Below are 12,124 nucleotides of genomic sequence, written 5' to 3' on the forward strand. Positions count from 1 at the left end.
TGAAGGGATGGGCGAATGGGTGAAAGGATGGATGGTGAAACACTGAATGATGGATGGAAGAATGAATGGATGTCAGAATGTAAAGGTGAAATGGTTAATATCTGCAGGTGGATGAGAGGTTGAGAGGATGAATGGACAGAAGTTTGGATAGAAGAGACAAGGGAGCTCTTCTGTGAAGGGTCGTACTCACTTGCTTTACATGTTTTGGACCATCGGAGTTTGGTTCAAAGTGGGGAGCATTTTAATTTCCTGAATACTGCTTTTTTTTGTTTTACATAGTTTTATATAGCACAAACTTGACCCAAATCGGGTATCAGAGTGCTTTACATAGCACCAGTTGCATTACAGGAGGACGCATTCATTTTTGTTAGGCACAGGGAGATTAAGTGGTTTGCCCAGAATCGCAGGATGTTCAGCGTCATTGCCGAGACTCAAACCCAGTTCCCCAGATTCGAGGTTGACCGCCCTAGCCATTAGGCCAAATCCTCTCCCCTTGTTCTGATGTTTGACTAAGGGTTTAACTAATAAAGACTCTTAAGTACACTGGGCCTGATTCACAAAGGTGAACTTACACTTTAGTGTAATTTTACGATTTTTTGCTATTCATGCAATCAACTTTTATGAGTATCTTCATGACTGCGGAGTCTCTACATTTGTGGTGGAGACTCAGCTCATACAATTATAGGCCCGGTCTTCATTTTTATCTGCTGTTTCTCCACCAATAATGTGGAGACTATGCAGTTGTAATGATACTACTCATAAAATTTGTCTGTGAATAGCAAAAAAAAGTAAACTTACACTAGAGTGTAAGTTTACCATTTTGAATCAGGCTCAAAGTTTTTACTCACGCAGTAAGGACATAGAAATAAAGGATGTGTGCCGTTTACAGTCCCTTATGTATTTATGACTTCTTAGGTCCCATGTACCTCAGGGTTAGGGAAATAGATAAACTGACATTTTTGTGGATTGTCCTGGATACGTGACATGGCCTGTGACCATGACCTGATCATAATTTCTTATGCCAAAGATTTGAGTTTGTGAACCTTCAATAAAGTTTAAGTTAAGCGAATCCTTTAGAAGTTGGGAAAAACTGGCGTATTCTATATACTGCGGAAGAGCCCCATCTAAAGTTTATGACCACAGAATCCAAATCCAATGTTTTCTCCGGATAAAGCGTATTTCCACCTCTCTTGTGTGTGTCCTTGCCCCCAGGGGTTTGTATGTCATAAATTACTACCTCAATTTATTTTTCCAGTTAGTGTCTGCAGATTAGGGTTTGGGCCGGTGGACCTACTAAACTCCAGGAAGGTAAAAATGTTGACCTTCTGCAAGTCAAATAGATGGCTAGCTCAGATTCAAATTTTGGGTCTGCAAATCATCTACAGAACTGACTGTCAATCCATTTTAACTTACTTTGGGGCATATTTACAAGGGCTTTATCTCTGCTTTTTTGGCTTAAAAAACCAAAAAAGCTGAGATAAAACGATCACCCTTTTTACAAGAGTGTGTTAACATGCATAATCGCATGTTAGCACCCTTTTTCCCAATTCCTCCCTTTGCATCTCTAATGATATGCAAAGTGGGCGTCACTGGGCGTACCCCGGATGTACTACCTAGCAAATATCGCTGATGTTCACATCGCGATATTTACAAGGCTGCCCCAGCATTTTAGCAGACGTTAGTTTTTGGAGAAAACTGCTGTTTTCTCCAAAAACTAACGTCTGCTAAAATGCAGAGTTGCCTATTCCTAACATTGAAGTGGATTCTGCTGATACGACCCAGTTGGTCCTATCCGCAAGGTTATCGCTGTTTTGCATGGAACATCACTGAAAAAACAGCGATGTTCCCTGCAAAACGGCGATAACCTTGCTATCTCTGGAATTTTTATCGCCCTAAATTCCAGAGATAGCCTGAGATAACAAAATTATCGCTAAGCAAGGCCAGCGATAATTATCGCTGCCGTTGATAATATGCCCCTATTTTCCAAAAATGTGCTGGAAGTGTTTACACAAGCAAATACATTCACTTTGCCTACGCTTAATTATACCTAATCTTTGTGTCAAGTACAGGACTGAACCATCCAGAATATCGAATGGGAAATATAACATTCGAGATCCCACTCTTGCGACCACTTTTAATGAGATTTATTCGAAAAGTGGCATTGTTAAACTTGCATATCTCTTTTTGGAAACAGTGGTTCAGATTCCAAAGTGATGGTACGTTAATAAGTTTTTTTTTTTTAAACATTTTCCTACGCACTAATGGATTGATCCATGACTAAATACTCAGATATGTGATCAGAACTGGATTGTAACCATGAAATCTCACTAGGGGTAATTAAACAAGACAAACACATCATTCAATTGTGTCAGCCTCCTTTAATCTGACTCACTCTCATCATAGTTTGTGAAGCAAATTGACTCGCATCCACTTCCTGGAAATAGCATGCCCATGTTCCTATTGTACACTTAATATGATTCATGCTCATACTAAATGTGCAACCTTGTAGAATTATTCTGATATATTCTAGTGCTACGTGACAGTGTTATACAAGCATAGAAGAATGGCATTATCTGCTGAAAATAATGTTTTCATAATTTTATCGATTCCAGTTAGCACTCGACCTTGGCATTCATGGTAGAGACACTGTATAATGAAGGAAGCCATATGTCACACACATTATGCCTTTCAATGATTTGATGGATGACGTATTGTAAAAATGACAAAAAACAACAGTAACTTACTTCAAATGTTTTAACTTCTTCTCCATCATCATCTTCTTCATCATGGCAGCTCTGTTAATCAACAAAGTCAAGGAAACTATTCGTAAATATTACCCTATGGACAGCCACATGCTCTAACACGATGAATGAATAAATGAATGGATGGATGGTTGAATGACTGAACGGACACATGAGCAAAAGAACGAACAAACAAATGAATGACTGAGTTAATGAATTGAAATATTCAACTTCTAATTTGTAACTATGGCTTGGCACAGAGTGAATACGAAGTTCAAGAACACAGACCCACATTGTTTTTACGCATACATATGTTACCTTCGATGCCCCTTCCCGTCTTGTAATTTTGCTTAGGCTACACATGAGAACATGTCACTGAGAAAAGCTAGGATTCCTAAGCATTCACTGTTACCCAGAAGGAGGATATGGACGAAGATAACTGCCACTACTTGAGAATATTAGAATCTTAAGTTTTTAAATGGTATATTGTGAAAACTAGGAAAATATCTACAATAATACATTGAGTAGTCTAATATGTATTAATAAGTGCCCCGGCTGTAATTTACTACTATTATATACGTTACAGGAAATTTGATGCAGTGAGGGAGTTAAATTGTGTATTCAATGTCTAGTAAGATGAATCTCAAATTTACAAAAAAAGTATGTAAATGGTGAATACCTTTCCCATGATGTCAGCATACGCCATGTACAGGAAATCCTCTTCTAATTTGCTAAGGGAAAGAAACACATTTCAAAATGTGTCATTAATCAGTATTTAAATATCTCAGAACAAACAAATTATAATTGCTGATAGGCGAACAATTCTGATTTCCCACATTAAGCTACAAAAAGATAAAATAAGTGATATGCATGGAAAATATCTTTCCCACAACATTTCACAATACACATAATTTTGATTTCTGGCTTTCAGTATAGAAGATTGACTAATGGAGCTTAGTAGTTAAAATAGTAATGTAAAAATATTATCTTTATTGAAACACACTGACTGTATAAAAACTATTTCACAGATACATTACAGTTTACACAAATTAACAAAAATACAATTCCACTTTTTATGCTGGTTTACGTTTGAGTTGGTAGAAGTGAAACGATTTAATCGTTAGTCACTTAAGCGTTTGCACTAATTCCCCAGTTTGTTTTTTACTTTTTATATATGAACTAAGTCCTCTTGGTTAAGTATACTTCTGCATGTGCTGAACCGGCAAAATCATAGTTTTGTTGCTTTAATTGTGGCTTAGTCCTACTTTTAATTGTTTTCGTTGACTCATTTCTTTTTTCCAAACATCTGTATATTCGCCCATTCAAGAATGTCCAATTAAGCACAGACCTCCGTTCGCTTCTTCTTTCCCAGCAGATTTCTGATGGCTGTTTAGAGTAGTCATCTCGAGATAAGCAGTGATGGTATGCGCCTATAGCTGCATAGCAGTTTAGCAGGAAACCTACAGACTTTCTTCTGTGAGTAGACAGGAGTTTTTCCCGGAGTAGGTTATGTTTACTCATGGAAACTCTTACTCATTGAAGTTCAAGATTAAGTCAAACAAACATATGGAGAAAGACAGACCTTATTCTACCACAGCTTTGTGAATCAGGCTTGGATTTACAGGTGTCCCTCACACCTAAAATGGTTTTAAAGAAGACCCACTGATGGCAAAACATGTGAATCAGGCCCTCTGAATCCCAAAATTCTGACAAGAGACAAAACATCACTTTTTGCTACGGAAGCCCATAAAGAACTGTGAGGCATATCATCAACGGCCAGCGAAAATTATCGCTTGCCGTGTTTAGCGTGCATAAAATTAACGCCGCCTATCGCCGGATTCTATCGCCCGGTGAGCGCACGCGCATCGCCGAGGCGATAGAAATCCAGGCAATATCGCCGAAGAGGGGCAATATCGCCAGATTACCTGCGATAAAAAAGAGAGTTACACAAAAACATTGCTGATGGGGAGATGTGGACTCAGCATTATAGTCCACCTCCCATTATGAACATAGCCAAGCCGGAAAAATAGCAGGCGTAAGGAACCTACGATAATGCCTGATAGTGCTAGTTTAAATATCGCTAGGCCGGCTAGTGATTTCCTTGCTGATAGGGAGAACCTCTGTCAGAAAATATTTTCGCTGTATTTCGTGTGTCTTTCACACGGGAACCCCTACCTCGCATCTCATTAGCGATGCGAAAGGCTAATGGGCCCTACAGCATGGATTCACGCGTTAGCGTGCCCATGCTGATAGGGCGGTAAAATTATCGTCGCTTTTTTGCCCGAAAACGGACGCAAAAGCAGCGATAATTTTAACTCCGGCCGTTGACGATATGCCCCTGTTTTCTTAACTGAGAAAATTACAAAAAACAATTTGATGGACAGAATGTAGATCATTGTCAATTAAGACATTGATCTACATTCTGTCCATCAAATTGTTGTTTGTTGTTTTTTGTAATTTTCTCCCTGAGTGTACTGGGGTAGCTCAGACGTGGGTCCCAGAGCCTCCACACCACTGGAGTCAAGCTAGCCGGGCTGATGAGAGGTGTTACCTCGAAACCGGTCCGGTCCTCGGATGCTTGATTCCGGTCTGGGAAAGATATGGCTGTGTAGTTCGGACTGGACTGTTCCCATGGGGCACAGTGTCAGAGCTGATTTGCATAAAGCCATTATCTAACCCAGGGTGGTGTGGATTGCAAAAAACGATGGATTTAGGCCCAGATCCTTGTACTGGGGTGAATGTAAGACATTGATCTACATTCTGTCCATCAAATTGTTTTTTGTAATTTTCTCCCTGTTTTCTTAACTAACATGGAACATTTTAATCTGTCATTTGATTCACATCTAGAAAAAGATTTGGATAACTGGAAAGCAAGAGTACAAGAGACCTCTCCCCCCCAGCATCTCCCTAAGCAACTACTCACTTTCTCTGTGTATTGCTTGTTGAATCATTTCTTTTAAACTGATATCTGTGAGCTTTACATAGGAAGTTGTTCTTCAGTTATGATCCTGCAATAAACTGAACGCTGCAAATAAATTATTTTGTTTCGAGGCAGTTTTCCATGGTGTGAGTATCATGTCTTATTCTGGCCTGCTAGGCTTTTGTTCTCTTTATCAATGCACTACCATGTTCATGGAACTCTATTATTTCATCCGTCCTAGCCTCAATTTTGAGGACAACCTCCTTCAGTTTGCTATTTTCTCCACCATCCGATTAGGAAATTGTTAACAGGATGGAGGTGCACAGATACATTCTAAACTAAATGAATGTTCTCGAACCATGCTATCACACCACAAAGGGCCTCATAATGAGTAAGGTAGATTTTTGCCATACATATAACTTTCCCCATCTGGTTGGAGTTACAAATACTGGGTGCATCAGTAGGTCTTCAGTCAGGGAAGGGAAGAAATATTACATGTTTTAGAGATGTTTCGGTGATGATTCTTATACTGTGTTCTTGCTGAAACACCAAACACACTTAATTCCTACGGACTTGGCACCCTCTGTTACCAGCCTCATCACATCTATGAGGGTCTGTGGGAATGAAGCCCTTAGAAGGGGAAATAAGGATTCGCAATGTCTGTAGGTAGTCTACTAATTATTGACAGTATCCAGCCACGGCCCGTGGAGGGAGTTTCGGTGGGGCGGAGAGGCGGGGCGGGGGTGCTAAAAACCGGAGTATGGATAATTGAAGGTAAGTAAACAATTTAATGAATAAAGCGAATTTTGTAGCGCGCCCTGCATCGCAAAATGCGATGCAGGGCGCGCTACGAAATTTGTGTTATTTGGGAGGAAACAGCCATTTACCTGAGGACAAAGCCTTGCCACAGGTTGCCGCCACCGCCAAGAGTCAGCAGGGCCACAACCCACGCCGCCACCGGCCAAGAGTCAGCCACATCATTCTCTGTGCCGCTGCCCCGGGACCACAACTCCCGGTAGGCACAGCGGCGGCGCGCACCGCTGACGACGTGCCCGCACTAGGAGGTGCTTAAAGCCGGCGCAGAGCCCGGCGGAAGGGGGAAACAGCCACTTACCTGAGGACAAAGCCTTGCCACAGGACGCCGCCACCGCCAAGAGTCAGCAGAGCCACAACCCACGCCGCCACCGGCCAAGAGACAGCCACATCATTCTCCACCCCGCCACCACAACTTCCGGTAGGCACAGCGGCAGCGCGCACCGCTGACAACGCGCCCGCACCAGGAGGTGCTTAATGCCGGCGCAGAGCCCCGCTTCGCGGGACGTGCCGGGCGAAGCCCGGGCCAAGGGCGGGCCCATTTAAGCCCGTTCAAGACCGGACAAGGACGGGACGGGCCACCCCTCTGACATCTGCCGCAGCACCAAAAGGTTAGTGTTGCATTGTAAGAGATTGGACGTGATATTTATTATCTGCCACTAGAATTGAGTAACATCCAGGACATAGCAAGGATGGCTACTCCACCGGATGCTGGCCCAAGTAGCAGGAAATCAACGGGTGGATCACTTTTGGGTATTTTAGAAAACTTCCTTATCAGGGTATCATCTGCACTTTCAAAGGATATAGAACTCACTGAGAAAAGACTATCCTTGGACGCACCTTTTGACTAAAGATCTTCCCTGGGCCCCCTGGCAGGAGCCAGATCACCGACACATTTACAAACTGACTCACAGGGCACGCTTCCTCCGTCGGGAGTGGAGGCAACTACTCTGTCGCCTCAGTCAGTAACAATCTTGAATATAAGTGATAACTCTCCAAGAGATGGAGTTCCTGCCAGTGATGCAGGCAGAGCCCCATCCCCTAATATTAAAACCTGATCGGCTGGCCAAGTAAAACCAGGTTTGGTCCAGCAGAAGGGGGGGGGGGTGCAAGTATAAAGGAAGCGCCCTGGGCGCCAAAGTCATGCTGGAGGGAAAAAAGCAAAGTCTTGTAAAAATACTGTTCCTACTGATGATCCAGTAATGACACCACCAATTAGCCCCACACAACTTGGAATGGTCGACAAAAACGGGCAGGGAAGTCACCTGGATATTAGGGGGGAGGAACCACACCTGGACTTGGGCCCTTCTTTTTGGAAAAGACTGGAGGGCACTCTTAAGAAGATATGTCATCCATTACATGAGCGGTTGGACTCTATCGAAAATAGATTGGTGTGTTTTGAACTTTCGCTGGCAACAGCTCAGAAACAGGCAGGATCAAGGCACAGTGCTCACATTGGACGGGCGAAAACACCTGTAGCCCATGGTTCAATTGGTTCTAGTAGTGGTGCTGGGACAGGGCAGGGCGTTAGGCCCACCTTAGCTGCTGACAAGGTGCACATTGCTAATTCTCAACAATACAGCTCAGGCTAGTGGGGCGCCTCAAATCACCTTGGCTCTGACAGCTGCACCCCGACACACAATCAAACAGGGGCTGGAGCGACACTATTGAGCAAAGGGAGAAATCAGGGAGACGGCACTAAGTTGGATGCTAGACAGCAAAATTTGCCTGCTTTACCCAGGGCTCACAGTGAGGCTCCCTTACCCTACATCGACCTCCCTCCCCAATCAGCCCCTTTTGTGGTAGTTTTGGTAGGGGTTCCACCAGTAGCTCAGGGGAAACGAGAATCATACCTAGACCTTAAGCATAAGTGTATTTTCTGGCTTAACAAGTACCGCCCATTGCCAGCAAATATGCGAGCTGAAATCCTGGGTGTTAGGAGAGTTAACTGGATAGGTAGGGGATGCAAGACGGTGGCAGGAGAATGTATCATTATAATTTTAGAGACCAGATATGTGTTAATTATAGTTGTAACTGGCCTCAAAATGATCAGTCTAATGGAATACAAGTTCTACCCTTAGCCAATTTTTATGGCTCCCCAACTCCGGTTTCCTTTGAGAGGGATATGTTTTCACAGGGGGCTGTACCAAACTTCTGCCCATTAGGGAACATAAGGTTGTTCAATAGATTCCAGGCCTTGTCGGGGCTGGGGGGTTGCGACTGACAGTATGAGCCACAAAGGTCCATCCCGGGCAGCAGAGCTGGGGGCATAAGGGAGGGGGCAGAAATCTGCACAGGGCAAGTGTCCCCTCAGAGCAGTAGTGAAGAAGGGAAGGTTGAGGTTGGCCAAAGTAAAATGTGTGATGTTAATATCGAGGTGTCTAATGTAGATCGGTCACTGGGAAGGCAGAATTATGTACATCAAGGCCCAGGGGGTTGCCCCCTATGGGGCGAACTGGCCGCAACACCTGACGGACCACTATGTCAGATATCTTTTATCTCATGGAACGTGGTGGGACTGGGGTCAAAAATTAACTCGCAGGCTTAGGTAGAATTCATTGACCGCTTTGACATTTGTTTGTTTCAAGAGGTTTGGGCGGTTGAACCAATGTTTAGAGTGGGTTATCTGAATGTTTTTGTTCCTGCTGTCAAAAAAGCCAGGGGCGTCCTATGGGGGGTTTAGTGATATGGGTCAGGCAGTCCTTAAAATGTCACACCCAGTTGCTCCCTGTTGTAAGTAATGATATTCCTGGTGTTAGGTTTAGTTTCCCTGCTAATTTAGAAATTGATATTTATAATGTTTATGCTAGGGGGCTTCAAGGTGGCAAGAAATCTGGTGTTGTAGCAGAGCTGGACATATTACTACAGGCTACCCCCCCTTACACATTGTCACTGATTGCTGGTGACTTTAACACCACTTTTGAACCCCTTGGCTTGGATGTTACACAGCTAACAGAGGATGAGGATGCTTGGTGGGGAGTTCCACAGCTTGGTACCAAACCCATAAGAAAATGGACCGAGGCCGCAATCCAGTTAAAGGGCCTCTGCATGGGAAACCAGCTGAGGGCTGCCAATGGGCGCACATTGTCAGATAAAATGGTAAAGGAAACTTTCGACAATGGTGCTAGGGCAAGCAACATTGACTATTTACTTGTCCCCCTTAAGATGTGGTCTACTCTCCTTGATATGGAGGTAGTGACTCGTATTGAGAGTGGCCATAATCCCCTGCAATGTTTAACCTGGGTCTACATAAAGTGGATGATGTTCATGGGGGTTACACTCTTTCAGATTTAGTTATGGCCAGGGCCGGACTGGGAACCAAAACCGGCCCTGGCAAAGTGCTTGGGGGTGCGGCTGAGCTCGTTGCCAGGGCCGGTTTTCGGCTGATTTTGTTACAGGGCCATTTTTGCAGCTAGGCTGCAAAAACGGCCCTGTATCAAAAACAGCCCCTGGGGGTCCAAACCAGCCCCCCACCCATACGGCGCACCGGGGGATTGCCCGGTGCCCGCAACGGCCAGTCCGGGCCTGGTTATGGCAAACGACGAGCACCACCTTAAATGGTGTCAAGTTGTAGAGAATCAGGAAATTATTGGCAATATTGAGGGAGATTTGGAAGGGGCACTAGAGGCTATGGAGAAAATCACCTTGAATGGGTCTCCCCTTCATTTTTTGTTAGAGGCACACAATAGGCTCTTCACCAAACTGAAAACATATTTTTGTAAACCTAGCTCAGGAAAAAGAAGAACTCAAATTAAAAAAGCGGAGAGCTGGTATGACAGCTCTTGACGCCAAGCTAGGGGAGAGCTGGGCCAAGCCTTAAAGACCAAAGATATGGGTATAATAAGACTGGCTCGTGCGAACTATAGGCTTAAGCAACATACAGCTAAAAGGGATTGGGAAGAGGGCAGGTGGCAGGACCTTAAAGTGGCGTGTAATGCAAAGAATCCCAAACTTTTTTGGGTAATTTTTAAAATGGGACAGGGGAGGGCATCGTGAGAGCCCCCAAAATAATGTCGACCGAAATTCATGGGTTGACTATTTCAAGCCCCAATATGCTAGCAGTGTTACTGGTAACAGTGAAGGAGCATTTGATTATACTTTTTACAAGGAGGCTGTCTTCACTGTGGGAGAAGTGGATAGGGCATTGGACCTAGTCACTGAGGGACGTGCTACCGGCATGGATTGTGTCCCCGCAGATCTATTCTTAAATAATAGAGGGCGATGGAGGTTTTATATTTTGTATGTGGCAAACGCCATAGCCCAAGGGATTGAAGTCCCTAAATCATAAAAGCCCAAAAAGTGGAGATAATCTTTTCACCCTATTTACAAGTGGGTGCTAACATGCATTAGTGCATGTTAGCACCCTTTGCATCTCTGATCAGATGCAAAGTGGGCGTCACTGGGCAGTACAACCTTGCAAATATCGCTGATGTGCACATTGCGATATTTACAAGGGTGCCCCAGCATTTAAGCAGACGTTAGTTTTTGGAGAAAACCGCTGTTTTATAATGCACCTTCTGTGATAAATAATCCTCCCTCATGGCTACAATGAATCAGTAGATGGGGCTAGACAAGGGAGAGATTGAAAGCAATAATAATTCCTTTGTAATGCCAAATTGTAATTAGTAAACGGAGAAGAGGACTGGAACACAGATATGGCCATATTCACAGATATCTCTTTATGTTTGTGTGGAACTGCAGAAGGATAGGCAAATGATAATAATTGTCGAAACAACATAAAGAGCATTGAATTGAAGAAAATACATCCAATCATTTTCTCTAATGAGGGGTAGAAAAGGGACACCCCTTTTTTGCCAATTGGCACATAGTCTCAACAGTGTGTAGGGATTTTCCCTTGGTCTGCAACTAAAGGTACTGTAAAATGTCCATGAATGCATATACATTTGAGTCATCTCTATAAGAAGAACACTAAATCCCATAAAGGCATGCTTTCAAGTTTTCTCTTGAATGGACTAATGTTCAAAGCCATTCATAGATATATTGCAAGGTGATTCATCCACCAACATAATTTCAACTGGCAATGTACATGGACAATTAAGTAAAGCTGTCACCTAAAAGCACAATACTTGGTAAAGCCTAAAATTGTGCTATCTTTACACAGATCACATACCAATGGATGTGACCTGCATCACACACTTTCCACCATCCCATGATTGACTTTGCTTGCAGCTTCTCTACAAATGTCCCTTGCACTAAATACTTCAACATAACCTTGGCTCAACTCACTAGAACCCACTGGCAGACCGCTATCAATATGCAGATTCCTTCTAGGCACACTAAACAGTATACCTTGGGGCCGATTCCGATCCTGGAAAAAAAACGTCTGTACAATTTTTATCCGGAGCCATCGCCGTACGATTCGCACCCGTCTGTCCGAGTCGCGTAGTACGATCCATATTCCGTCAATCCGTCCGAATCGTCGCGATCTGTACGTATTGCAAGGCTGAAACAGTGAACTGTATGACTCGTACACATGCCGTACGACCCGACGAGTACGATCCGGACCGGGGTATCAGGATGCTAGTCATACGGTCCACGTCAGGTAAGGGCGTTTCGTACAGAAAAGCGCACAATCAAATACACACCGCACGGCGCGTACCCCCCATGATCGCAGGGGTACGCGCCATAA

The 12,124-nt window shown here is 43.8% G+C and overlaps 1 protein-coding gene across 1 annotated transcript in view; it reads right to left on the reverse strand.

Moving 5' to 3' along the window:
- RYR2 (ryanodine receptor 2) overlaps positions 1-12,124 on the reverse strand; it is a 3,481,211-nt gene that overhangs the window by 753,504 nt on the left and 2,715,583 nt on the right. Inside the window, exons 78-79 of the mRNA XM_086925791.1 lie at positions 3,421-3,472; positions 2,745-2,795 (exon numbers count right to left, since the gene is read on the reverse strand). Coding sequence (XP_086781917.1) covers positions 2,745-2,795; positions 3,421-3,472 — 103 coding nt within the window. The remainder of the gene's footprint in view (positions 1-2,744; positions 2,796-3,420; positions 3,473-12,124) is intronic.

Source organism: Lissotriton vulgaris, chromosome 6 (genome assembly GCF_964263255.1).
Source record: "Lissotriton vulgaris chromosome 6, aLisVul1.2, whole genome shotgun sequence".
In the NCBI taxonomy this organism is placed as follows: domain Eukaryota; kingdom Metazoa; phylum Chordata; class Amphibia; order Caudata; family Salamandridae; genus Lissotriton; species Lissotriton vulgaris.